The following is a 27787-nucleotide window of genomic DNA, read 5'->3' as shown; positions in this document are numbered from 1 at the left end:
TCAGGGAGCCTTTGACTCTGCTCTCCTCTGCTTTAGCCCAACTGGTTTAGCACCCCAAAACCCAACCCACACCCCCAAAGGCTCGGGTTTCTGCAGACTCCCCCGCAGCTGCAAGAGCCTTGAATTTTGACTCTCTGTCCGTGGGCTTGTTTGTGTGTATCTGCATTCTTATCATTAATGATAATACTACTTTTATTTATGAAGCGCTTGCTGTATGCAAAGCGCTGTACTAAGCGCTTTGGAGAGGACAATTACAATAATAAGAATTATTATGGGATTTGATAAAGGCTTCCAAAGTGCCACGCATAGTTCTGGGCGCTGGGGTAGATACAATGATCATGTTAGTATCTGTTGAGTGCTTACTGTGAGCCAAGCACTGTTCTAAGCGCTGGGGTAGATACAAGGTTGTCCCACGTGGGGCTCACAGGCCTCACCCCCGTTTCACACATGAGGGAACTGAGAAGAGAGGTGACTTGCCCGAGGTCACACAGCAGACAAGTGGCAGAACCGGGATTAGAACCCAGGTCCTCGGGACTCATGGGCCACGGGGCGCCTCTCGTTGGTGTGTGTTTGTGCGTTTGCGGGGCTGCCTCTGCCCTTGGGGCTGTGCGGGAGAGTCTCTGCCTAACTGTGGTTGTGTCTCTGTGTGGTTGTGGGTCTGTGTGTGTCCGGATTTGTGTGGGAGTGTGTGGTGGGATGTTGGGAATATGATGGGAATTCCGGTAGCGTCCTCTCAGGGGTTGCCTAGCCCCTTTTGGCCCAGCGACCCCCCCCCCCGCAAAGCCTTATTAAAGGCCCGTCTCCTCCAAGAAGCCTTCCCAGATTAAACCCCCCCATTCCTCATCTCCCACTCCCTTCCGTGTCGCTCTGACCTGCTCCCTTTTCTCCTCCCCCCCCCACCAGCCCCATATTACATATATAAACAAAATTACAGATTTTAATCATTTAATAATTTATGCATAAATTATGTGTGCATCTGTAATTTTATTTATATGTACTTATGGATTTTTTTCCTCCCCCTCTAGTCCGTGAGCCCGTTATGGGCAGGCAATGCCTCTGTTAGGTGTATCGCCCTCTCCGGAGCGCTCGGCGCAGTGCTCTGCACCCAGTGAGCGTTCAATAAATCCGATTGAACGAATAAATGAATGAATGAACGGTGGAGCAAGAAGCGAAGCCCGAGATCCCCGGCAGGAGATCCGAATCCACAAAGACGAGAAATTCGCGCTTTAGGACAGGAAAATAGCCCGTCTCAGAAAACCTTGGGGTTCCTCTCCTGGGGGGTCAGGGGGGTGGGAGAAAAAAAAAACCCAACAAAATTCCACTTGATTGGGGGGAAGGGATCATGCACATCTGAATGGCCGATTCTGCTTCCAGAACTCCGAAATCGATTTCGCATTTCTGTGGAGACGGGGCCGGGTGGGAATTGTTATTATTTAAAACAGTATTATTATTATTATTAATCGTATTTTGAAAGCAGATAGGATGACTTGGCAAGAACCCGAATCGCATCACCCACTTCGCAGCCCAGCGCCTTCCCAAAAGCCGTCCAGTTTGCCCCCGTCACAATAAACACACAGCAGACACAACACACCCCCTTTTAGCACCTCCTCTCTGATGGACGCCCAAAGCCTGCAAGCTGTGTTTCCCTTGCTCCCACTTTAAGAGAATTAGAGAAAAGAAAATCCAATAGAAAAAAATAGATAAAAATAGATAAACCTCGCGTCTGCAAGCAGTCTAGACATTCTCGTTTTTATCCCCCCTCCCCGCCGAAATCCTCCAGGTTCCCTAGGAAAAAAAAAATCCCCCTGGAAGAAAAGGTCCTGGAAACCAGATTGGTTTTACTCACGGTGCTGGCTACCGAGGCTCCTTAAACTAAGGTTTCCCGTGACTGTCCCCTAGTTACATACGGAAGATCCCGGGATAACTCTCTTCCTTTTCATTTTTCTCCCCCTCCCTTCCTCGTCCCCTGTCTCTCCGTCTCTCTTTCTCCCTCTGTCTCTCTCCCCCCTCCCTCTCTGTCTCTCCCCTCTCCGTCTCTCCCTCCCTTTTTCTGTCTCTCTCTCCATCTCTTCCTCTACCCATCTTTTTCCCCCTCTCCCTTCCCTCCCTCCCCCCTTTTCTCTGTCTCTTCTCCCTCTCCCTGTGTCTCTCCCCCTTCCCTTTCCCCGTCTCTCCCTGTCTCCCTCTCTCCCTCTAACCATCTCTCCCCTCTTCCTTCTCTCCCTCTTCTCCTTCTCCCTGTGTGTCTCTCCCCGTCTCTCTCCCTCTACCCATCTCTCTTCCCCTCTCCCGTCCTTCTCTCCCTCTTTTTCTCTGTCTCTCCCTGTGTGTCTCTCCCCCTCCTCTCCCCTCTCTCTGTGTCTCTCCCTGTCTCCCTCTTTTTCTCTGTCTCTCCCTCTCCCTGTGTGTCCCTCTCCCTGTCTCTCCCTCCCCCTCTTCCTCTCCCCCGTCTCCCCTCCTTCCCTCCCTATTTTTCTGTCTCTCTTCTCCCTCTCCCTGTGTGTCTCTCCCCCTTCCCTCTCCCCGTCTCTCCCTGTCTCTCTCTCCCCACCTCCCCTCCTTTCCTCCCTCTTTTTCTCTGTCTCTTCTCCCTCTCCCTGTGTCTCTCCCTTCCACTCCCTGTCTCTGTCTCCCTCTCTTCCTCTCTTTTCCTCTGTCTCTGTCTCTCCCTGTGTCTCTCTCCCTCTTTTTCTCTGTCTCCCTGTGAGTCTCCCCCTCCTCTCCCCATCTCTCTACCCCCTCCCTCTTTTTCTCTGTCTCTCCCTGTGAGTGTCTCTCCCCCATCTCTCCCTATCTCTCCCCCCTCCCCGTCTCTCTGTCTCCCTGTCTCCCTCCAATTCCATGCTCTGTCTCTCCCTCCCTGCCCCTTAGGTACCGAGGCGCCAAACGGTGATGAAACGCCCCGAAAAGCCAATTGCTGGGTTAGGTTTTTTTTTGGGGGGGGGGGGGAAGAGAAGGGGGTGGGAGGAGGGAGGGGAGGGAAAAAAAGGGAGCTGCTTTTCCTGTGCAGAAGCGTCCTGCGACTTGGAAACCCAGTAATTGCTGGAGACAGCGAGGCTGGGGGGCGGGTGGAGGTAGGCATGTATAAATAGCGCGATCTCCGATCGAAAGGCATAAATAACAGCAGGAGGGATCGGGGGGAGGGGGAGGGGGGAGCCAAGCCTCTCCAACCCCATCTTCTCCGGACACGGGACGGGCGAGATCTCTCTCTCTCTCCCCTCTCTCTCTTTCTCTCTCCCTCCTTCTGTGTCCCGGGGAATCTCTGTGGATACGACCCCCGGACCGTCATGGAAGAACTGACCGCTTTTGTGTCCAAATCTTTCGACCAGAAAAGCAAGGAGACCGGTGGCGGAGGAGGAGGAGGAGGAGGAGGAGGAGGAGGAGGAGGAGGGGGTGGAGGAGGTAAAAAGGAGACTATCACCTACCGGGAAGTTTTGGAGAGTGGGTTGTGTCGGGGTCGGGAGCTGGGCGGCTCGGACGCCGACCTCCCGGATCTCCCCGAGAGCCATCTGTTCAAGGATCCCGGCGATGGGGACAAGGACAAAGTCAAGGACTTCGGGCCGGCCAGGGTGGCCGAAGGTAAGGTCCGGGGGGATTGGGGGGATTGGGGCGGTTTGGAGGGGGGAAAAAACTTCCCACTCACCTGGAGGCCACATCCCTGTGTCCTGATGACCGGCCCGGGACCGTCCAGCCGGTCCTTAGCTGGACAGACAGACGGACACGGGGGCTGGACACCCCCAAACGGACAGACACCCCGTTCCCCCCGACAGGTAGACAGATAGGGGTCCCCCCCCCGCCTCCAACCCCAGCTCTTGGAGAAACGAAGACTCCGGGCCTGAGGAGAAGGGAATGCGGACAGGATCCAAGCGGGTTTCTCCTGTAGGAAAAACAGGGAAGCTCGGACTCCGCAGGGATGTGATTTGGAAAATGAGATGAGAATTAGAGGGGAGGGCATCGTCTGGGCCGGGGCCTGGAGGCTCGGGGGTCCTAAGGAGGGGAGCTGGGCCACGGTTGTATATGTGTGTGCGTGTGTTTATGTCGCGAGTAATTGCCCCATTCATTCAATCGTTACTTATTGAGCGCTTACCGTGTTCAGATCACTCTACTAAGCTCCCAAGAGAAGCGGCGTGGCCCGGTGGCAAGAGCCCGGGCTTGGGAGTCGGAGGACGTGGGTTCTAATCCCGGCCTCGCCACTTGTCGGCTGTGTGACCTTGGGCGAGTCGCTCCGCTTCTCTGGGCCTCAGTGACCTCACCTGGAAAATGGGGACGAAGACCGAGAGGCCCGCGAGGGACAACCTGATCACCCTGTAGCCACCCCGGCGCTTAGAACAGTGCTTGGCAAATACCGTAATTATTATCATTATTAATACAACCCTAAGGAGACACATCCCCTTCCCACACCCGCTCGAGATCGACTCTCTCTCGCGCCCAGTGTTGACGGAGAAGCCCAGAGAAGGAATCGTTCTTCCCAGATTCGGGACGGAGTTTCTTCCAACGGGGAAAATAACAAATCCAACCGAATCCAAGAGAGTTGCGGGATCGTTCCCGTCTCCCGATTTGGATCCTTTACCTGGGGAACGATCAAAGAGCCCCCAAGGGAAGAGGTTTCGGCAGGAAAATGCAGGTGGCTTTCTTTTTTCGGACAATCTCCAAAGTGGAGAGTGATTTCGTGGGTGAGGGCTTGGGAATCCCTGGGTCGTGTGCGTGTAAGTGTGAACCTCCTGGACTCGATTATTATCAATTATTCCTCCAGTAAGGGGACCTTCCCAAACCGGTTACTTGGACGAGGGTCCGGCCTTGCCCTCCTTGTGAGAGCTTAGTTACACCTCGTTTCGCCTCTACGGGAGATTGGCAGACTCGGGGGGGGGGGGGGGGGGGAACAAGGGAAGGCGGTGGCTATCTTAATTAAAAAACGCAAGTCGAGAAAGGCGTCTTCCATCCAAACAGGTGGGAGTCTTGCATTCCTACGTTTCAATTAGGCACCGAGGAGGCCGTTTGGGTGGTTGGTGTCAAGCTTGAAGCAGTCCTTGATGGATTCGTAATGATGAAAAAAGATATATATATATTTGAATCTATTTTTATATATTTTGAAAGTTCACGACTGAGGAATCCTTCCCCAGAAGCCCCCCGCATCCGAAATCTGCCGGAGAGAAGACTCGGGTGGCTGACTTTTCTTCCAAGCTTCCCTTTTGATTCCGTTTCCCCCCGGGGTGGTGTGCGTTTGTGTGTGTATTTTGTGTGTGTGTGTATGTGTGTATCCTCAGCACAGAGGAGGGGAATTTCGGAGTTCGCTCCAAGAGGGAAAAGGAAATCCCAAGCTCTGTGATTTTATTTATCTGGATTGATGCGTCTCGTCTCCCCCCCTCCCCTCCGCTCCGGCCCCAGACTGTAAATTCGTCGTGGGCCCCTTTTATTATTGGACTGTACTTTCCCACCGCTCAGTACAGTGCCCTGCACAGGGTAAGCGCTCAATAAATACGACTGAATGAATCCTCGGACTCAACCTCGTTTCCCCGGTGGGAAACGGGATCGGATTGGGATCGGTTTGGGACCGGGAGATTTCATCTCCTCGACCTCCCACCGGCTCCCTTTCGACGGGAATCATATCAAATCGGCGCGGGAAAGAAGCCGTCGATTCGACGCCGGCGCTTAGTCCAGTGCTCTGCACACAGTAAGCGCTCAATAAATACGATGGAGGACTCCCCTGCATCGAAATCCCCGGGGTAACGCTCTCTGTTGGCCCAGCAATAACTTTCCTCCCCGCTTATTCCGTTTCCGCGCCCGCTTTCTCTATAACGCGGGCATCCCGCTCTGATTTACGAAGCCACCCGAAGGGTGGGGAGGGGGAGAAAGAAGAAAAGAGGGGCGACGGGATTAGGGATGTAGGGGCCGTGTTTTGGTGGGTAGATCTATGATGAATTCATATATTTTAGTACTGAGACGAACGCATTTTATTGTGTGCTTTTCAGTGATCGGAATTAGGCGTGGAAATTCAACCGGGTCTCAAATCCCTGAGCATCCCGAATCCTTTCCCCCCGCGTTTTAACCGTGTGTTTGTGAGCCTATTTCGTGGGATAGACGTTTGGATATTTTTCATTTGCGTGTCCCCGACTGCGAGAGGGGGTGTGTGACAGAGAATACTCTTCACTGGTGGGCATGTCCATCTGCGAGTGTGTGTTTTACCGTTTTGTGCGTGTCAGTCGATCGTTTTCGTTTGCGTTGTGTGTGTGAGCGTACCTATATTTCTCAGTCGATCGATCAATCAATCAGTCGTATTTTTTGAGCGCTCACTGTGCGCAGAGCACTCTGCTAAGCGCTTGGGAGAGGACAGTATAGCACTGGGACAGTCACGTTTCCCCTGCACAACGAGCTGACAGTGTGGAGGAGACAGGCATTATTATAAATAAACATATGACGGAAATGTACGTGATTTACTGTAATAATGTAATTCTGGACATGTACCGAAGCGCTGGGGAGCGTGTGTGAGCGTGGGGATATTTCGCCGGAGGGTCGTGTGCGTGTTTCTCTGGGGAGTGAGAGCAAGTTTCACTGGAGTTTGTGTGTATATTTCCCTAAGAAGTGTGTGGATGGTTCCCTGGAAAGTGAGCACATTTCCCTGGAGTCCGTGTATACGTTACACTGAGGATCACATTCGCGTTTCACCTAGAATCTTTGTGTTTCACTGAGGGTCGCATTCGTGTTCCGCTTGAGTCTCTGTATATTTCACACGGGAGCGCGTGCATTTTTCACCGAGGACGGCATTCGTGTCCCACTTGAGCCTCTGCATATTTCACTGAGTAATGCGTGGCATTTTTCACTGAGGATTGTATTCGCGTCCCCCTGGAGTCTCTGTGTATTTCAGGGAGGCGTGCGTGCATTTTTCCCCGAGGATTGCATTCGTGTTCCACTTGAGTCTGTATGTCTCTGTGCAGAGCGCATGCATGTTTCATCGGAGTCTGCAGAGATGTTTGGCTGAAGAGTGAATGCGAGTTTCATTGGAGGACGGGAAGTCTCCGAATGTGTTTCACCGAACAACTTGTCCATGTTTTCCTGGTGTGTGTGTGTGCGTGTTTCACTGGAGTCTTGGATATCTCAGAGTAAAATTTGGAGGGGTCGGCTACACTCCCTTCTCCCCCCCCATAACCCCATTTCTCTCCCTGTTTCTCTCCCTCTCTCTTTCTTTCCACGCCCTCCTTCCCCCGGAGAAATTTCAAACGAGGCTGGGAGGATTTTTCAGACACAGACACAGCTCTGTAAAAATAAAATTAAAGTGTCTGTTCGTCTGGGCCCGACTTTCTACCTTCCCGCCGTGGGACACCCCGCTCGGCCTTTAATTTCCCGGAGGGAATATTTCCTTTCCTGAGTGGGGCCCTAGGGTATTTGGGAAACCGAGACCATGGGAGAGAAGAAGAGGAGTTAGAGGCAGAAACAAAGTAGAGAAACAGAGGCAGAGACATAAATAGGGAAGGAAGAGTGAGAGCCAGAGGATAGAGAGAGATGGCCGGAGAGAGCCAGAGACAGAAAGAGATGCTCAGAGAGAACCAGAGGCCGATAGAGATGGTCGGAGAGAGAGACAGGGAGAGATGGTCAGAGAGAGACAGAGACGGTGAGAGACAGAGACAGAAAGAGATGGTTAGAGAGCTCCAGGGACAGAGAGGTGCTCAGAGAGAACCCGAGACCGACAGAGATAGTCGGAGAGAGAGAGAGACACACAGAGAGACTCTCAGAGAGAATCAGAAGCTGACAGAGATGGTCAGAGACAGCAAGAGACGGTTAGAGAGAGCCGGAGACAGAGAGAGACACTCAGAGCCAGAAGCTGACAGAGATGGTCGGAGAGAGACAGAGACGGTCAGAGAGAACCAGAGGCCGACAGGGGTAGTCGGAGAGAGCGAGAGACACGGAGAGACGCTCAGGGTGAACCAGAAGCTGACAGAGATGGTCAGAGACAGCAAGAGGCAGAGAGAGACGGTCAGAGAGAGACAGAGAGACGCCCAGGGAAAAGCAGAGGCCGACAGGGATGGGCAGAGAGAGCCAGAGACAGAGGGAGACGGTCCGAGAGAGACAGGGAGAGACGGTCAGAGAGAGCCAGAGCCAGATGGTCCAAGAAAAGAGCAGAGAGGGGCCTGTCCGCGCGATGGGGGAGAAAAATTGGGCCTCCCCCCAAGAGTCCGGCCGGGACATCTTCTCCGCCCGCGGGGAGGGAGTTTGGGGGACCCCTCCCTCTGCCCCCCAAGGATGGCCTTCTGTCCCTCCTCACCCCTCGGTCCCTGCTCCCCCCAGGCCTCTACGAGTGCAAGGAGAAGAGGGAGGATGTCAAGTCGGAGGACGAGGATGGGCAGACCAAGCTGAAGCAGCGGAGGAGCAGAACCAATTTCACCCTGGAGCAGCTCAACGAGTTGGAGCGACTGTTTGACGAGACGCATTATCCCGACGCCTTCATGCGGGAGGAACTCAGCCAGAGGCTGGGCCTCTCCGAAGCCAGGGTGCAGGTAATGAGAAGGATCGTTATCGTTATTCTTTCAAAACTGTGGTATTCGTTCAGCGCTCAGCTGGGGCCCGGCACTGTACTGAGCGCTGGGCTAGATAGAAGCTAAGCGGGTTGGACACAGTCCGTGTCCCCGCTCTTTTCCCCCATTTTGCAGACGAGGAAACTGAGGCACGGAGATGTGTCCAGCGGACAAACGGTGGGGTCGGGAGAGAAGCGGCGTGGCTCAGTGGAAAGAGCACGGGTTTAGGAGTCAGAGGTCATGGGTTCTAATCCTGGCTCTGCCACTTATCAGCCGTGTGACTTTGGGCAGGTCACTTAACTTCTCTGGGCCTCAGTTCCCTCATCTGTAAAATGGGGATGAAGACTGTGAGCCTCACGTGGGACAACCTGATGACCCTGTATCTGCCCCGGCGCTTAGAACAGTGTTCATCACACAGTAAACGCTTAACAAATATCAACATTATTATTATTATTATTATTAGAACCCAGATTTTCTGATTCGCCGCTCCGGGCTCTAACCACTAGGACACTCTGCTTCCCTTGAGAGACCTGGGGGTGTCGTGTGGGTCCAGGGTGTCGCCTTAGGGTGTGACTCCCGTCCCAAGACCATCAATCATTGCCATTTATTGAGTCCTTACTGTGTACTGAGCGCTTGCGGGAGTACAGAACGACAAAATTGGTAGACACGACTAGGCGTTTACACGGCTCGTCTCCTCTGGGCGCTGGAGTTGGGGGAGTTTGAGGTGGGTTTAGGGAGAGGTGATCCCTGTGGGGCTAAAATCTCTCCCCTGAGTCTCTGTCTCTCTTAACGCCACTGCCTATCCGCTTGTCTCTCTGGGTGATTCACCCCCCATACCTTTTTTTTTTTAAACTGGCTCCCTACCTCTATCTCCCTGTCCCTATCTCTGATCCTCTCTTCCTCTGTCTCCCTGTGTCTCTGATCCACCCCCCCGTCTCTGTCTCTGATCCCTTCCCCCTGTCTCTGATCCGGGCCTCCCGCCTCTGATCCTTTCATTCATTCAATCGTATTTATTGAGCGCTTACTGTGCGCAGAGCACTGTACTAAGCGCTTGGGAGAGGACAGTACCCCATTTAACAAGACACATTCCCTCCCCGTGTCCCTGTCTCTGATCCAGCGGCCCCGCCCCTCGTCTCTGTTGTGTCTGCGGGGGGTAGGGGGGAAATCCTGTCCCCCTTAGGGACCCCCCACCCTCAGATAAGCAATCGATAATGAGGGTATTGGCTCAGCGCTCACTCCGTGCCGGGCACTGTGCTAAGCGCCGGGGTGGATGCCAGCCGATCGGGTTGGACCCAGCCCCCGTCCCACGTGGGGCTAACCGTCTCACGACCCCGTTTTTACAGACGAGGGAGCGGGGGCCCAGAGGAGGGAAATGACTCCCCCAGGGTCACACAGCGGACGCACGACGGAGCCGGGAATAGAATTCCACAGCTCCCAGAGCGGGAAAATTCGGGAAATCCACCGGGGAAGGCGGCGGGGAGGGGGGAGAGACGGGTCCCTTTCCTCCTTCCAAGGCGGGGGCAAAACGACCAGACAATTCCAGGCCAATCGGGATCTCCCCTCGGCTCCCACAAGATGAATCTCTCAGAGCCGTCTAAATTAATGGAAAGATTAAACTTTGGCTCAAGGGGACATCAACTTTTATGTCATCTCCCCGTATCTCCTGCTCAGACTCTGTAATATCGCCCAGGCCTTGATGTACTGTTTCTATAAAAATAAATTACTCGTAATTGAATTCTGCCCTCTTCCTCCCAGTAGTTTATTACCGAGTAGCACCTTAACAGGATGTTCATAGTTACAGAAAATTGGTTCTCCAAGCGCTCGCAGAACCCCAATCCAAACTAAGGGGAGGAGGCGGGTATTGATTCAGCTGAGACTTAAAAAAGAGGACAACTGTAAATACCGGGGGAGGGGGTGGGGGGGAGAGGGGAAAAAAAAAAAAGGCAGGAAACTCTAGGAAGAAAGAGTCATCTTGAAATGCCCCATCTTGACGTCCCATTAAAGAGAAGAGAGACGGGAAGGGAGCGTTCGTGGAAAAAAAAAAGTTAATTTACCATACATGCATCTATAGATTGATACACTTAATATCTCTCACTATATTTTCTATTAATATAATAGATACTGTCTGTTAAATGTATTAATACGCACATCTATATCGGTATGACTGTATCTAGATGTAGATATGCATATATCTAGATATCTATAGAATGACATTTCATATATAAGTAGATCATCTGTTAATATATTACTATAATAGATAGAACTATCTATTAAATCTATTAATATCTATTAGTAACACACACATCTATATCTAGTTAGAGCTATATTTATATAGAACTATATCTAGATATAGATTTATTCACACATAGATGCGGGTGCATATCTATATCCAGAGATGTAGATAGATGGTGGATTCGGAAATTAATGCACACACGTCTATATCTCCAGATATATATCTACATCTGTATATGTAGATATACATACACCGCTATATCTGTTATAGATATCTATACCTATAATATTATAGATATCTAGCGATATTGATATACTGGTGGATTCGTAAATACATTTACCACACACATCTACATCTAGATACACACATATTTTATATATATATATATAATAGAAATGCTATATATGTATATATATATATATGTAATGTTCACACACACAATATGTATACAATATATATATTATGTCCTCTCTCTAGATATAGATTTATCTGCCTCTCCAGAGATATAGATATACTGGTGGATTTGTAAATGAATACATTTACTACCCACAAACACACATCTATATCTTTAGATATCGATTTACACACACATCTAGATCTAACAGATCCGCAGATCTAGATGTGGGGGTCTTGGATGTGTTCCTTTAGAAATCCCGAGGGCTATCGAAACGAACGCGTGTTTTAGAACACATCGACAACCTTTGGTCGCCGACCGAAGGCGAGGAAGTCGTGGCACTTGGATGCCATCAGCCGCCGTATTTTAATACTCTCCGAATGGTTTTCTAATTCCTCTCCGTACAACTTGTCCCTTGTCGTTAAAGGATATAGTTTCAATTTAGCGGGGGAAATTCGCCGTAAATAAATTGAAGCTCCTAGGGTAGCTGGTCCTTATTAACCTTTTATTTTTAGTGTTGCGCTGGAAAGTCATATCGCCCAGCTGTCTGGGTTATAATTGAAAGTTATGAGGCCATTCCCGAGAAGCAGGCAGTAATTCAATTACAACAAATATCTTTGGGTTTATGGCGCGGGGCTAAATTAAATGTCATTATTCACTGTCTCTAATGGAAATCAAAAGGAAATCAGATTAGAGCATTTGTGAAAGAAATCACCGAGTGCTCCTTAATGAAGAAATAACTGTCCAAACCAGTGTACTGCGCTTTACTTAGCATATTCTCGGTTAATTGGAATTGATCGCGGATCACCCCCCCAGCCTGATTTATTATCGCCGAACGCGGGGGCTAATTCGGCCCTCGCCTCCCTCATCACCCCGACGGGAGCGAGAGGGAGTCCGTCCAGTTTAATCGAGCGCTCACCCTGCGCAGAGCGCTGGGCCGAGCGCCTGGCAGGGGACCGTCCGTTCGTTCATTCATCCGATCGTGTTTCCGGAGCGCCCACCGCGTGCAGAGCACTGGGCTAAGCGCTGGGGAAAAGCCCACCGTGTCCCCTGGGTGGGAGGGAAATCCCGGCCTGGGAAACTCGCATCTCCCCGGGGCGAGGGAAACGGATCCGGGGAAGACCTCCGCCGGGAACGAAGGTGGTGTTGGCCGTGTGCGGAGCACTGCGCTAAACGCTCGGGGCACCGCGACAGAATCTCTCCGCCCGGCCACCTAGTCCGGCTTTCCCCGCGCCAAGCGCTGCCTCTGCCCCTTGGACTGAATGAGTCTTCCAGATTGAGGGGACTGAGGCCCAGTGAAGTGACTTGCCCAAGGTCACGCAAGAGGTCAGCCTGTCCCGTCGTATTTATTGAACGCTTACCGTGTGCCCAGCACTGCACTAAGCGCTTGGAAAGTACAATTCAGCAACGGAGAGAGACAACGGAGCACATAAACAGGCATCGAAAGCATCAATATGAATAAATAGGATTATAGACACACATCCTTAATAAAATAAAGAGAATGATAAATCTCTATATAGATAAAGAGGGGATGGAGACTGTGAGCTCCCCCCCGTGGGGCAGGGACTGGGCCCAGCCCCATTTGCTTGGATCCACCCAGCGCTCACTACAGTGCCTGGCACATAGTAAGCGCTCAACGAATACCGGAATTATTAGTAGGGTTGGGACGAGACGACTGAATTAGTGGAGGCCGTTCCTCGTACGTAATAATCATAACGGTATCTGTTAAGCGGTCACTAGGTGCCAAGCACTGTTCTAAGCGCTGGAAGGAGCTTGGGGGATGAGGGTTCGGGGGACAGTAAGAAAAGGGGGTGGCGGCGGATTCAGGGGGGAGTTGGGGGGGTTCCTCGAGGATCGAGAGGCCCCCTGGAGAATTTATTCATTCAATAGTATTTATTGAGCGCTCACTAGGTGCAGAGCACTGTACTAAGCGCTTGGAATGTCCGATTCGGCGACAGATAGAGACGATCCCTGCCCAATGGAGAAGGGGAGGGGACCCCCCTTTCGTCCACATTGGGGTTCTCTGCAGACCCCCACTTCTACCCAACCCCCCCCCTCCCCCAGGACGTCTTTGGGCACTGGGGAATCCCCCAGACCCCGGGGGAGAGGCGGGGAGGGGGTCTGCCCGAGACTCAGGAAACCCGGGGTCCCGCAGACCCTCACCCCAATATCCGATGGCAGCCAGGGTTGGAGCCGAAATCGTCCCCCTGCCCCACATACCCTGCCCCAGTGTGTGTGTGTGTTTGTGTGGCCGTGTGTGGCCGGGCGGTGGGGGGGGATGTGACCATCGGGGTGCACGGCGGGGGTCCCCCTTTCCGCGGCCTCGGCCCTGAGCGCTTTCTCCCGCAGGTCTGGTTCCAAAACCGGAGAGCCAAGTGCCGGAAACAGGAGAACCAGATGCATAAAGGTGGGTCCCACGTAGTGAGTTACTAGGTGCAGAGCCCTGGGCTAAACGCTCGGGAGAAGGCCCTACAGACTCCCCGACGGGGGTGGGGGGGGGGTGGGGGGCGGGAGGCCGGGCTGAGGCCGGGAGGTTTGGTGGTGTGAGTGTGAATGGGGGGGGGGGGGAGTGTATCTGCTTCTGTGTATCATGGTGTGACATTGTGTGTGTGTGTGTGAGAAGAGGTGGGTCAGATGGGGGGGTGATGTTGGAGGTGGATCTGATGGCTGCAGAGTGCCTTGCTCAGGGTGTGTGTGTATGTGTGTGAGAGAGGTGGATCTGAAAGAGGGGGTGCAGAGTGCCTTGCCCAGGGTGTGTGTGTGTGTGAGAGAGAGGAGGTGGATGTGATAGAGGGCGTGCAGAGTGCCTTGCCCGGGGTGTGTGTGTATGTGAGAGAGAGAGGTGGATCTGATAGAGGGGTGCAGAGCGTGTGTGTGTGAGAGAGAGGAGGTGGATGTGATAGAGGGCGTGCAGAGTGTCTCGCCGAGGGTGTGTGTTGGGGGGGGGGGGGGGGGGGCGGGGTTCTGAGCCTCCCCTCCCTCCCCCCCACCCCGTGTCTCTCCCGCCCCCGCCCCCCGCCCCCGGGCGAGCAGGGGTGATCCTGGGCACCGCCAGCCACCTGGACGCCTGCAGGGTGGCCCCCTACGTCAACATGGGCGCGCTCCGGATGCCCTTCCAACAGGTACGGGCTTCTGCTCGCTTTTCTCCCCACCCCCCTCCCCTCAAAACACACACACGCACACACACCGACCCCCCCGCCCCCCCCCCCCCCCGGGAGCTTTAGAGGAAGGAAACGGGGCCCTTTTACAAGGGGCATTTACAGACAAGTTGGCACGTATTAAAATCACGTTGTAAAAACCTCGCAAGTTACTCCAAGGAGGTGGGAGCGGGGGAGGGGACGGGAGAAACGCCCCCTTCCCGACCCCTCCCACCACACTCCCCCCCCTCCCCCCCTTTCCTACCCTTCTCTACCCTTTCCCACTCCTTCCCAACCCCTTCCGTCCCCTTCCCACCCCTCCCACCTCCTTCCCACCCCTCCCACCCCCTTCCCACCCCTTTCCTACCCTTCTCTACCCTTTCCCACTCCTTCCCAACCCCTCCCGTCCCCTTCCCACCCCTTCCCACCGCTCCCATCCCCTTCCCACCCCTGCCATCCCCTCCCCTCCCCACCCCTCCTCACCTCTCCCCACCCCTTCCCACCTCTCCCCACCCCTTCCCACCCTTTCCCACCCCCTCCCACCCCACTCCCACCCCTTCCCACCCTTTTCCACCCCCTCCCACCCCACTCCCACCCCTTCCCACCCTTTTCCACCCCCTCCCACTCCACTCCCAACCCTTTCCCACCGCCTCCCACCCCCTCCCACCCCTCTCCACCCCTTCTATCCCCTTCCACCATTAATAGGAATAAATAGAGAGATAAATAAATTACAGACGTAGATATGACACATATACATATGTACGCATGTGTATACAGACACACACAGACATATAGGCGAAGCCGGGCGGGAAAATCCCGGGGGGGGGGGCGGGGCTCCGGATGGGGAGGGTCCCATGGGGGGGGGGGTCGGGATGGGGAGGGTCCCACGCCTCGCCCCTGGGTCTCTCCCCGCGCCCCATCTCGTCTCCCGTCTCTGACCAAGCTCCTATCTCTGTCCCTCCCGCCCATCTCGGCTGCTGTCTCTCCCTCTCTCTGTCGCCCCTGTCTCTGGCCCCGCCCCCTGTCTCTGGCCCCGCATCTCTCCCCCGTCTCTGGCCCCGCCTCGCCTCTCTCCCCTGTCTCTGACTCCGCCCCCTTCTCTGGCCCCGCATCTCTCCCTCGTCTCTGCCCCCGCCCCCTGTCTCTGGCCCCGCCTCTCACCCCCGTCTCTGCCCCCGTTCCCATCTCTGGCCCCGCATCTCTCCCCTATCTCTGACCCCTGGCCCCGCCTCTCTCCCCCGTCTCTGACCGCATCCTCATCTCTGGTCCCGCCTCTCTCCCCCGTCTCTGCCCCCGCTCCCCTCTCTGGCCCCGCATCTCTCCCCTATCTCTGACCCCTGGCCCCGCATCTCTCCCCTATCTCTGACCCCTGGCCCCGCATCTCTCCCCTATCTCTGACCCCTGGCCCCGCCTCTCTCCCCTATCTCTGACCCCTGGCCCCGCATCTCTCCCCCATCTCTGACCCCTGGCCCCGCCTCTCACCCCCGTCTCTGCCCCCGTTCCCCTCTCTGGCCCCGCATCTCTCCCCTATCTCTGACCCCTGGCCCCGCCTCTCTCCCCTATCTCTGACCCCCGGCCCCGCCTCTCACCCCCGTCTCTGCCCCCGTCCCCATCTCCGGCCCCGCACCTCTCCCCCGTGTCCGACCCCGTCCCCCTCTCCGGCCCCGCATCCGGCCCCGGTCTCCGCGCCCCGTCGGGCAGGTGCAGGCGCAGCTGCAGCTGGAGGGGGTGGCCCACGCGGGCCCGCACCTGGCCCCGCACCTGGCGGCCCACGCCCCCTACCTCATGTTCCCTCCGCCGCCCTTCGGGCTGCCCATCGCCTCCCTGGCCGAGTCCGCCTCGGCCGCCGCCGTCGTCGCCGCCGCCGCGGCCGCCAAGAGCAACAGCAAGAACTCCAGCATCGCCGACCTCAGGCTCAAGGCCCGCAAGCACGCCGAGGCCCTCGGCCTCTGACATCGCCCCCCGCCCCCGCCCGCCCCCGCCCCCCGCCGGACACCCGCGGGCGAGGGGGCCCTCCGTCCCCCGGGGGACATCCGCCCACCGCTCGGCATCCGCGGACGGGGGTGTCCGCCCCCCGGCGCGCACCTGCGGACGAGGGGCGGCCACCCCCCGCCGGACGCCCGCGGACGAGGGGCGTCCCGCGTCTGCGGGCGAGGGGCGTCCGCCTCCCTCGAGGTACCCGCGGAAGAGGGGCGTCCGCCAACCCCCCGCCGGACCCCCGCGGACGGGGGGCGTCCGCCTCCTTCCGGACCCCCGCGGATGAGGGCCGGCCGCCCCTCCGCGGACGCCCGCGGACGAGAGGCGCCCGCCTCCCACCCAGATCCCCGCGGAAGAGGGGCGTCCGCCTCCCCCGGGACACCCGCCGGTCGTCCGGCGGTCCCGGCTCCGAGCGGCTCGGGCGGGAGGGGGTGACCGCCCTTCCCCCCCGGGAGGACACCCCCCCAAACGCCCCGCAAATGACGCCCATCCCCGAACGCCGGACCTTGCGGATGCTGACCCCGGCAGAACCCATCCCGTCGGGGGACCACGTCCGCCGCCGTCGGTGTCGCTACCCCGTGCGTGTGTCTGACCGAACGCGTTTCGAAGATCGTAAAATATATTAGACGAGAGATCCTTGGGGCTGGTCTCCATTAAAGATGACATTTCTCCGTTGCCGACGGTGTCCTCTCGCCGCCACGAATATCTTCCGTCGACGAAGAGCCTGCTGCCGCCGCGGAACTGGTTTGAATTTAAACGTGGAGTTTCAGATCCGAGGCGAGGGGCGGGCCTTCTCTTTCCAGAAAGAAGCAGCCGTTACAAGATGTGGGTCTCGGACGGCTACGTCCCCCGACGGAGCGATGGCGAGCGGGGAGAGGGAGGGAGAGAAAGCGAAGGACGGGCGCCGTCGCCGTCGGGCGGTGACTCGAAATCGCGGGAAGGATTTTGGCGCACGGGCTTGAACCCGGATGACCAGAACTAGCCGCGTGTGCCGTGGGGACGGGTCGACCTTCTCGTTTGTCCCGACGCGTGGAACTCGGGATGGGCGTTCTGCCGTCGGTGGGAAATCACGCGCCAGGAGACGGACGTGTGCTTTCCAGGCGTGATGCCGACGCGGCGTTGATTTTAGTGTCATGCAATTAAGTGCAGTAAAGTGCAATACTGTAAATAGTAGAGATTTTAACAAGCGGGCGGGCCTCCTTCTTCCGTCACCCGCCGACCCCGCGAGACCCCGGACCTCGTCCCTTTAAGCTCGGACCGGGGCGTCGCCGTTGGTTGCCAGAATCAGAGTCAGGATCCTCTAGGCTTGGATGAAATGTACGGATCCCATATGGAAGGTGATCGAGACCACGGCCGCTAGGCCGGCTAACGTGCCGGATTTCTGGGAGGGAGGCCTGTTTGAAAAAACTAAACAAAAATACGGGGAAGAAAGCGTTTGGTCGCGGTAGGCGATTCCGATATTTTTATTTTCGGCCCATCCTGTAGACGCCGAAGAGTCGCCCCTTTTAGCGGTCTATTCTGAAACGAGGGAAAAGCCCCGTAAAACGATGTAACCAAAGCGTCTGGGTTCCCAGACCCTCGGCCGGGATAGTCATGGAATTCTCCCTCTCGATCGGCTTGCGTCCTCTCTTCACGGCGAGAGCGATACCGGATCCGTCTACCTCTAACCAGGTGTCCCTCTTCTGTGTTCTTCTTTTTTGGCCCGGGTCATCGAGGCCTGTAGCCGACGGAACTTGATTTTTGTCAGATGCGGGCTGCCGGTCGACGGGGTTTTGAAAGGTCTACGTAGGTTCATTTATCCGCCTCTACGGCCGCCGTCCTAGGATGGTGCGTTTCAGCGATTTTCATCGGGGCGGGGCTCGGGGCCTTTGAATGACCAACTTATCAGGCCGCGGGGCCTCCTCTCCCTCCCCAGGCAGGTTTTCTGAATTTTAAGGTCCATTTCTCAAACGTCTTCCTCCGGTTGGTGACGGGAGGAAAAGCGATCGGTTTAGACCTTCGGAAGTCGATGGCGATGACCCGCCGGAATCCCAGCCCCTTGCCCAAACCCGTTTACGTTGCTTTTTTTTTAAAAAGTTGTAGCTGAAGCAGAGCAGTAACGGCGGTAGGAAGTAAAACAGGCCCAGGGTCCTAGACTCACATGGACATTTTGGGGAGGAATTGCGTCATTTCTAGGGTAGCTTAAGGCGTTTTGCCATTCATTTTCCCTTTTTAAGACCACCGACTTTGGCACTTTTCTTAGGTAGTCTCGAGGGAGAAGGGAGGGAAGGAGCAGGGCCAGAAATCCAGAAACCCTTTTAGATTCTTTCCCCGGGCCCCTCTCTCCCGGAGATTTGTGAGGGTCTCGGAGAAGCGATGGACACTCGTGTTTCCCGAATCGGAAGAGGCGGATCGGCGACGGTTAATCCGTCTCTCTACGGACCCAGATCTCTATATCTCACACAAGTCTGGGCCTCTGTTTCTCGGAGAGAGAGGTGTGAACCGGCCCTGGCCTCTACCCCCCGGGACGCGACGTCATCTGGGTTTTATTTTTTCTTTCCCGTACTGGTCTTGGGGTGGCCCTCGGCCTTCCAGAGAGGGGCGAATTTGGAGAATCTGGTGCCTCGTTTGGGCCTTCTGCTCCCCCTCGATCCCAGAGGCTGGCAGAGTCGGGCACTGAGCGAGCAAGATAAAATGGTGTTCGTTCAGCGCTTATTATGTGCCGGGCACTGTAATAAGCACCGGGAGAGATACGGAGTAATCAGGTTGGACACGGTCCCTGTCCCACAAGGGTCTCACCCTCTTAATCCCCATTTTACAGATGAGGTCACTCAGGCCCACCGAGGCAGAGCGACTCGCCCGGGGTCACCCAGCAGGCGAGCGTGCTCTCGGCCAAATCTCCGATTTCGCCTCCCTTTCTCTCTCCTGCAAGGGGCGCGTCGCTCCGGTGTGTTTCCGGGGGTCAGGGAGGGTGGTGGACGCCGACAGAGAGCGCGTGCGGGTGCACGCGTGTACATTTGCCAGAGAGCCCCGTTCTGCCGGCACCTCACGGATTAATCTGCGCGTGTGGTTTTGGCCGTGAGAGTTGCACATCTTCCACAGACCGTCGGAAACGGGGCGGGTGGGTGGGTGGCTTCGGGGGTCCCTTCAGAAGGCGGGTCGCCCTCTGAACGAAAGAAGCCTCGGCTGCGAGTCCTCTAAAGAAGGTGAGACGGAGCGCCCTCCGACAGGAAAACGATCGTAATCATAGCAACTGCGGTCTCGTGAAGCGCTCACTCTGTGCCAAGTACTCGACCAGGTCATCGGCTCCGACTCGGGCCTGACGTAGCGGGGAGAACGGGTATCGAAACTCCATTTTGCAGACGAGGGAACTGAGGCCCAGAGAAGGGAGGCGACTCGCCCGAGGTCACAGCAGACGAGCGGGCCCGGGCTCTTCCCACTAGGCCACGCTGCTTCTTCTGGTTTAACGGCCGAGCTAGGGGCGGGCGGCGGGGGGTGTCGTGCTTCTTGAAGTGGCCGGACCCCGATATTTCCCCCAGGGCGTGGACCCGCCCAGAGAACCGCCCGGCGGCCGTCTCGGACCCCGGGGGCAAACGGAGGGAAGTTGGGAGGGGTTGGGGGTCAGCCGGTTCACGCTGAGCATCTGCGGGGCAGACCGGATCCCCCTTCTCTCACCCTCGCTCACTCTTTTCTTTCTTTCTCTGACCCCCCCCTCCCGCCCCGCCGCCCCAAAGCCCTGCTGACTGAAGAGAAATTTTATCGAGTTAGTGATGGGAGGCCCTGAGCTGTGAGCTTCAATACGGCTCTCCCCAGAACTGCCCCATGGCGATGTCGTTATTTAGGATAGAGAAAATTTCCTAGAGACGGGCGAGGGGAGAACTGTAGGTTAGGAGGTGGGGAAGGAATCCCCCGTGGTTCCTTGGCTGACTACAGGTAATAGGAAGAGGCAGGCCCATCTGGATGTGCTTTAGTCAAGAAAAAAAGAAAAGGAAAAAAAAGGCCCGATTTTTTAAGTTAAGTAGCCGATCGGCCATCGAGGGATGGGATGCGAGTGTTGAATCTTCCGTGGCCGGTCAGAGCGGCGGGTTCCGGTCAGCGGGGATTTGGGGTAAAGGGTGATCCCGACCCACCCCGGGGTCCTAGGCCGCAGGGAGAGGAGGGGGCGTGCGTCGGGATTGAGTTTTCCGGCTGGCTTGGCTTTGGGAAAGGTGGGATGTTTGTGCCCGGAAGGGGGGGGGGGGGGTGAAAATGATATCGTCGGGAAGGCCTGACCTGGAGGGTCCACGGACCTAGACGGGGGGAGGGGGGACGTTTGTTATTGTCTTCTAAGGGGGTCCGGACCTCCCCGGCTCTATTCTCATCCATCCCGAAGGACCCCGGAGTCCGAGAGCCAAGGCTGGGGGGCGGGAGGGAGGAGAGGAGGAGCAGGCTTACTTTTGCTAGGTTCCCTCTCCCGCCCCCACTGAAGGGGCAGGGCTTCTGGGTCCCCGAACCTTGGTTTTTGTTTTGTTTTTGCGGGGGGGAGGGGTCCTCCCCAGCGTCGAGGATGACGTCTCAGCTGGTGCCTAATTTATTAAAAATCAGCTGGAGAAAAATGCTGGTTTGCGCGACTCACTGAAACTTGATGCAATTTATAAACATTTTATTGAAATTTGATATTTCACCAGAAGAATCGGTCGAGGAATGTAGGAAATATCAGATTTCGAAGCTATGGACACACTATTTATTGAAGGGCGGTTCTTTTCACGAGTTCGGGCCTCTAGTCGGTAGAAATCACGACAGAGACACGCAGATCTCTCGGTTTCTTTGTACTGATGTATGTGGATGTTTTATTTATTGTTTGGTTTGAAAGTTTCTAACTGTGTGATATTTTAATTATGTTGGGTGTAAATCTGACGATGCTTTGCATTTATTTTTATATTTTGAAAACCCGTTGCTTTGGACAACTTAGGAGCAGCCGACACGATCGACGGCAGCGTGCATCGTTCGGTTACGTAGCGTATCTGCACTTATGGACAATTCAGGGATTGCTAAAACGGAAAGAAAAAAAAAAAACTATCCAAAACCTACTGGTCTTAAAGTTTGTATCCCTTCAGTTATCGTGGGGAAACCATTTTGGGTTTTTCTTTTCTTTTTCTTTTTTTGGATCACGCCAGCATGCTTCTCCACAAATTCACCAAACATGCTCAATTCTAGACCCAGAGTGTATTTTGTTGAATCATATGGTATGAATGTACAGCTTGTAAAAGTGAGATATGAATAAACTTATAAATATTTGTACTCCCGTGTCCACCTCCCTCTTCCAAGATCCTGGCCGAAGAGATTAGGAGGATCCGGCTTTGAAGGATCGGCCCCTTTCTGAAGAGTCCTCTGGCGGGAGGAGGGGGGATTATCTGGGAGCTGATAATCGATCCGTGGTATTTATTGAGCGCTAACTGCGTGCAGAGCACCAGACAAAGCGCATGGGAGAGTAATGATAATGCTTAATAATGACTGTGGTATGTATTAAGCGCTTCCTCTGGGCCAGGCGCCGCTCTAAGCGCCGGGGTGGATACAAGCCAATCAGGTCGGACACAGTCCCTGTCCCGCGTGGAACTCACGGTCTTCATCCCCGTTTTCCAGATGAGGTAAATGAAGCCCAGAGAAGCGAAGCGACTTACCCAAGGTCACCCAGCAGTCAAGTGGCGGAGCCGGGATTAGAACCCAAGACCTCTGACTCCCAAGCCCATCCTCTTGCCACTAGGCCATGCTGCCTCTTGTGTCTACTCCAGCGCTTAGCACGGTGCCTGGCGCACAGTAAGTACTTGACAAATACCGTGATTATCATTATTCTCTCCCAAACCCTCTCCTCTCCCGGACTTTCCCGTCACTGTAGATAACAGCACCGTCATCCCCGTAACTTCTCTGTTACCTCTTCCGTAAAACGGGGATTAAGAATGTGAGCCCCATGGGGGAAAGGGACTGTGTCCAACCTGATTCACTTCTGTCTACCCCAGAACCGGGAATAGAACTCACTTCCTTCCGCCTCCCGGGCCCGGGCGCTCATCCACTAGGCCATGTTGTAGTAGTAATCGTCAGTGGTATTTATTGAGGGCTTACTGTGTGCGCAGCACTGTACTCAACACTTGGGAGACTACGATACGACGATAAACCGACACATTCCCTGCCCGCAAGGCCCTTAGAGTCTAGTAATGGTGTATATCGAGCACTGACCGGGTACGACACAGTGTTGGAAAGTACAGAACGAGCACGCGACATATTCCCCTTCCCTCAGGGAGCTTACACTTCAACGGGAGAGGAGACAGACAGGCAAAAAAAGTATTTAAAAGGAAATCAAAATCGATAACTGACCAGACTGAAGCTCCCTCTGGACGGTAAGCGCAATGCGGGCAGCGAACGTGTCTGCCGACTCTGTCGGATTAGACTCTCCAGTACAGTGCTCTGCCCACAGTAAGAGCTCAATAAATACCGGCGATGACGAGTGGACGATTGAAAAAGTGCAGATTCTGTAACTCTAGCAGTGCCTACTACAGTGCTCTGCACACAGTAAGTGCTCAATAAATACCAGCGAGGACGAGCGGACAATTGAAAAAGAGCATATACGAGAACATCATTTCTTCTTAACATCGGGTTTGGCAAGATTGCATCTCCGCAAGCTTTAGAATTGTTTGTCCGTGCATCGGAAGTAGAAGAAAACATATCGATGTGATCAGAATGACGGCATTCGGGAGGCGCTCACTATGTGTCGAGGACTGTACTAAGCGCTGGGGGGGGCTACGAGCTCATCAGGTTGGACACAGTCCCTTTCCACATGGGGCTCACAGTCTGTCTCACGGTCAAAGGTGAGGAAAAAGTAGCACGGCCTAGTGGATAGACCCCGGGCCTGGGAGTCAGAAGGACCTGGGTTCTAATCCTCGCTCCGGCACTTGTCTGCTCTGTGACCTCGGGCAAGTCACGTCTCCTTTCTGGGCCTCAGTCACCTCATCTGGAAAATGGGGATTAAGAGTGTGAGCCCCACATGTGACGGAGACTGGGCCCAACCCGATTAGCCTGTCTCGACCCCAGCGCTTAGTACGGTGCCCGGCACGTAGTAGGTGCTTAACAAATACCATCCGGAGGAGGACTCTGTGAGTTCCGGAGATGGGTTTTTCCACGACTGTCTGAGCTCCGTGTGTTTCCGGAGAGGGGAATTTATCCTCCCTCAGTTCCTCGTTGCCTCGTCTAGGTAGTTCTCTACATTCCGTGACAGGGTTAACCTCTCCAGAAGAGAGACAGAGTAGGATCGGGTAAAGAAAAGCTCCGTTCGGCTGGAGGGCGTCAAGACAGCGTGAGAGCAAATAGACAACAAATCTCCCCTGCCCGTCCCGAGAAGAGGAGAGCGCTAGAATCTTCTGGGGGAACGCCTGTCAACGAAAATGAGTGTTTTCAATTTCATTATTGTGTTTATTCACTCCGAATCAACGCGTTTAGAATGAAAGCTGCAGGAAATCACCACCCGTATTGATTCTTCGGGAAATCCTGCGGCTGCGGCCTTCTGCTTTTTAGGTTTTTTGTCTTTCCCGGTGTGATTTGTTCAGATTCATTTCTGCTCTTTCCTTGAGTTTCTAAAGTGCCTCGCAGGCAGATCATCCCACGTAATGTGTCCGCGCCCCGAGGTGGAGAGATTTTTATGACTCCTTGGGGTTCGAGGGCCCTTGTGCATCTTTGTATTTATTTGTTTTGCTGATGAGCTCGGTGAGAATTCATCTTCAAATGTTTTATCATCGACTCTGGCTGTTACTACTTGGGGCCGAAATTGCGGTTGTCTCCGGGATCGAAATGAACACAATAAATATGTTGGGGGTAACGTTTCCTTCTCGAAACTCGGCTGGGTCTAGCAGTTGAGAGGTGGCGATTCAGAAATGACGTTGGGAGGAGAGAGGACCTAGTCGGGGAGAGGGATTCGGCGCCGAGGAGTCGCATTTCATTTGCTCCTAAAACTTGGAGAGCTATGTCATGGGTTGCAAGCAGCGTGATCTAGCAGAGAGAGCACGGGTCCGAGAGTCAGAAGCCCTGGGTTCTAATCCCGGTTCCTCCACGTTTCTGCCCTGTGATCTCGGACGAGTCACTTGACTTCTCTGTGCTTCAGTTCCCTCATCTGCAAAACGGGGATTTTTCCGTTGTCCCTCCTACTTAGAACGGGCGCTCCATGTGGAATCCGACGATCTCGTATTTATTCATTCGATCGTATTGATGGAGCGCTTACCGCGTGCGGGGCACAGCCCTAAGCGCTGGGGAGAGTACGCTACAACAATAGACAGACACGTTCCTTGTCCACAACGTGCTTGTATCCACCCCAGCGCTTAGTGGAGTGCTTGGCAGAGAGTAAGCCACCATCATTACTATCAGATAGGCAGCGGGTATTCAGAGGTGTGACAGGGAAAAGAGAAACAAAGAAAAAACTTCACATTTGACTTCCCCGCTTTTTGTTTTTTTGGATCGTAAAGCAGACACCGTGGAGTGTCTTGAATATAAATGCATGTCTGGGCACTCGTTCACTTTTCGTTTTTTTTTTAATCTTTCCCCGTGGTTTTGGAAATCGAAGCATTCTCTTCTCTACAGAGGACAGGGACGATGTATCCCTGTCCACCCCAGCGTTTAGTACGGGGCCCGGCACATAGTAAGCACTTAACGAACACCACAATCGTTATGATTTCCCACCGAGAGCCAGCGTCGTCCTACTTCTTTCTACGGTTCCTTTGCTGTGAGTCTCTCCTCTCTCCCCTCCCCACGCCCCCCCCCCCACCCGTCTTCCCCTTCCTCCTTCTCCCTTGGGACTTGGCTCCTCGACCGTGCAGTTAATTCACATTTCACATCGCTCGTCGGGGTAACGCACCCAGGGCGGGGGGACCGGTGATGGATGTCCAAATTAAGCCGGAATCCAAATTAAGCCGGAATGCCACAGGCCGCCCAATCTACTGGATTTAATTAGAATTCCCGGCCACTGGCCGGCTCCTGGAAGCGTTTTCCTGAGTGAGGGTTAGACGGCGCAGGGGGTGGGTGGAGAGGAGGGGGTGTTTCTGTAGGGAAAAAAAATGCTATCTGGGTCATCTGGGCAAGTCACTTCGCTTCTCTGGGCCTCAGTTCCCTCACCTGGAAAATGGGGATGAAGACCGTGAGCCCCACGTGGGACGGGGACTGTGTCCAACCTGATGATCTTGTATCTACCCCAGCGCTTAATACAATGCCTGGCACATAGTAAGTGTTTAACAGGTATCCCGACGATTATTATTATTATTGCCTTTTCGTAGTGGGGTAAATCGAGGACCGGCAGTTTCCTTTCCTGGAAGGGAACGACAAAGGGGGCCGGTTAACCTCCCGGTCCTTCATTCGGTCACTCGATCATATCTGTGGAGGACTTACTGTGTGCAGAGCATTGGACTAGGCGCTTGGGAGAGACACGTTCCCTGCCCACAATGGGCTGATAGTCTAGATGGGGAGGCAGACATGAATATAAATAAATAAATAAATGACCGTCCGACTCCCAGGCCCGTGCCCTATCCACTACGCCGTGCAACTCTCGGTACAGTGCTGTGCACACAGTAAGCGCTCCATCAGTACGATTGACTGATCGAGCTATCTACTCCGGCGCTTACTACGGTGCCCGACCCAGAGTGAGCGCTTAAGAGACACCGTAAAAAACCAAAAACCAGCAGCACCAGAAGTCAACTCTTTCTGTTCCCTCTTGGGCAGCAAATGAGGATGGGAAGGATTGAGGATTATGAAGAAGGCGTCAGGACTCTGCCTGCGATAAAGAGAAGAAAGGGGCTTTCTGATGTCTAAGTGGAAGGGAAGCAGGTTTCCCTGATGAACACCGCTTTCTCCGCAAAGTTTCAATAGCTCAGAGGGTGAGGGCGGCCACAAGCATGTCTTTAAAGCCCGTCCGCAGAGACTCGCGGATTTTCCCGCCTCTCGGATCGCTCTCGGAGAGCGGCTGTTACCGGGTTCCGGCTGCTCCGAGGAGTTTCGCCGACCATCTGTGGATTTTTCTAAGTGTGCGCCCGTAGAGAGGCGTCTTTTACGGGCCCCTCTTTATTTCTCAAGGTGTAGCGAGCCTTTATGTGTGGGAAAAGAGAGGCTGTGAGTTGCTCTTTATTCTAGGGCTGAGGAAGTCTCTAATTACATTGTTCGGAGAGACAAAGGACTTGCGTCACCCATCCTGGCGTAATTGAGGGCAAAATGGTTCTATGTTCTTGAATCATCTGGGCTACTGCCTACAGTTTAAAAACACTGTCATGCTATGTTATGAGAAGCAGCACGGTTCGTTCGTTCATTCAGTCAGTCGACTTTATTGGAGGCTTACTGTGCGCACGGCACTGTACTAAGCACTTGGGAGAGTACAATACAACAACAGACAGACACATTCCCTGCCCACATCGACAGAGCCAGGGCCTGGGAGTCAGAAGGTCACGGGTTCTAATCCTGACTCTACCGCTTGTCTGCTGTGTGACCTTGGACAAGTCTCTTTACCTCTCCGGGCCTCAGTGACCTCTTCTGTAAAAAATGGGGAAAAAGAGAGTGAGCCCAGCGTGGGACAGGGACTGTGTCCGATCCGATTCACTGGTATGCACTCCAGTACTTAGCACAGTGCTTGGAACAAAGTAAGCACTTAACAAGTACCATGATTATTATTATTATGATTTATTATACTCTTATAATGTATCAGGCACTCTACTATGAGAAGCATTCTATTTAGAGAAGCAGCGTGGCTTAGCGAAAAGAGCATGGGCTTGGGAGTCAGAGGTCATGAGTTCTAATCCTGGCTCCTCCAATTGTCAGCTGTGTGACTTCTCTGTGCCTCAGTTACCTCATCTGCAAAATGGGGATGAAGACTTGGAGCCCCACGTGGGACAACCTGATAACCTTGTATCCATCCCAGCGATTAGAACAGTGCTTGGCACATAATAAGCACATAATAATAGACTGTAAGCCCGTCATAGGGCAGGGACTGTCTCTGTTACCGATTTGTTCATTCCAAGCGCTTAGTACAGTGCTCTGCACATAGTAAGCGCTCAATAAATACTATTGAATGAATAAGCGCTTGACAAATACCATCATTATTATTATTATTCCTAAACTCTGGGGTGATGACAGGACAGACAAGTGAGAGACAACTCCTGACCACAGGAGACTTGTGAGCTAAATGGAGGAGTCAGATGCACAGAAACATAAGAATGTAATCTATTCGACAATGAAAATAAGTTAAATGTCAAAAATGATGATGGGAAGATATCGATCAAATCAGTCACTGGTACTGAAGCAGCGTGGTGGATATGCACATGAATTATTAACTGTGGAGGAACCCATCTTTAATTTATTTTCCTCTCTCCTCCTCCACTGGATTGTAAGGTCGATGAGGGCAGGAATCATGCGTACTACTTCTATCGTATCGTACTCTTCCAAGTGCTTAGTACATTGTTCTGCTGACAGTATCAGTCAGTGGCAGGAAGCTTGACATTCAAGTTTAGCGGCAGCATATTTATTTATACATGTTGCTGCTAATCTGTACTGTCTGGGAACT

The 27787-nt window shown here is 54.2% G+C and overlaps 1 protein-coding gene across 1 annotated transcript; it reads left to right on the top strand.

Annotated features, from left to right (window-relative positions):
- Positions 1–3204: 3204 nt before the first annotated feature.
- SHOX (short stature homeobox) lies at positions 3205–16224 on the top strand. The gene is made up of 5 exons (XM_029080012.1): positions 3205–3579; positions 8281–8489; positions 13484–13541; positions 14168–14256; positions 15973–16224. The coding sequence occupies exons 1-5, from the start codon at positions 3288–3290 to the stop codon at positions 16222–16224; spliced, it is 900 nt and encodes a 299-aa protein (XP_028935845.1). The 5' UTR covers positions 3205–3287.
- Positions 16225–27787: the final 11563 nt, after the last annotated feature.

The sequence above is a fragment of the Ornithorhynchus anatinus genome, chromosome 15 (genome assembly GCF_004115215.2).
Source record: "Ornithorhynchus anatinus isolate Pmale09 chromosome 15, mOrnAna1.pri.v4, whole genome shotgun sequence".
NCBI classification, from domain to species: Eukaryota; Metazoa; Chordata; class Mammalia; order Monotremata; family Ornithorhynchidae; genus Ornithorhynchus; species Ornithorhynchus anatinus.
Note: the sequence above shows the minus strand (reverse complement) of the source record. Positions and strands in the feature narration are given on the sequence as shown.

Excerpts from the sequence above, each read along its gene's own strand:
- SHOX (XM_029080012.1), top strand. The coding sequence starts at position 3,288 with ATGGAAGAACTGACCGCTTTTGTGTCCAAATCTTTCGACCAGAAAAGC. Across the intron at positions 8,490-13,483 it reads TCTCCGAAGCCAGGGTGCAG|GTCTGGTTCCAAAACCGGAG; the intron begins GTAATGAGAAGG and ends TTTCTCCCGCAG. Across the intron at positions 14,257-15,972 it reads TCCGGATGCCCTTCCAACAG|GTGCAGGCGCAGCTGCAGCT; the intron begins GTACGGGCTTCT and ends CCCGTCGGGCAG.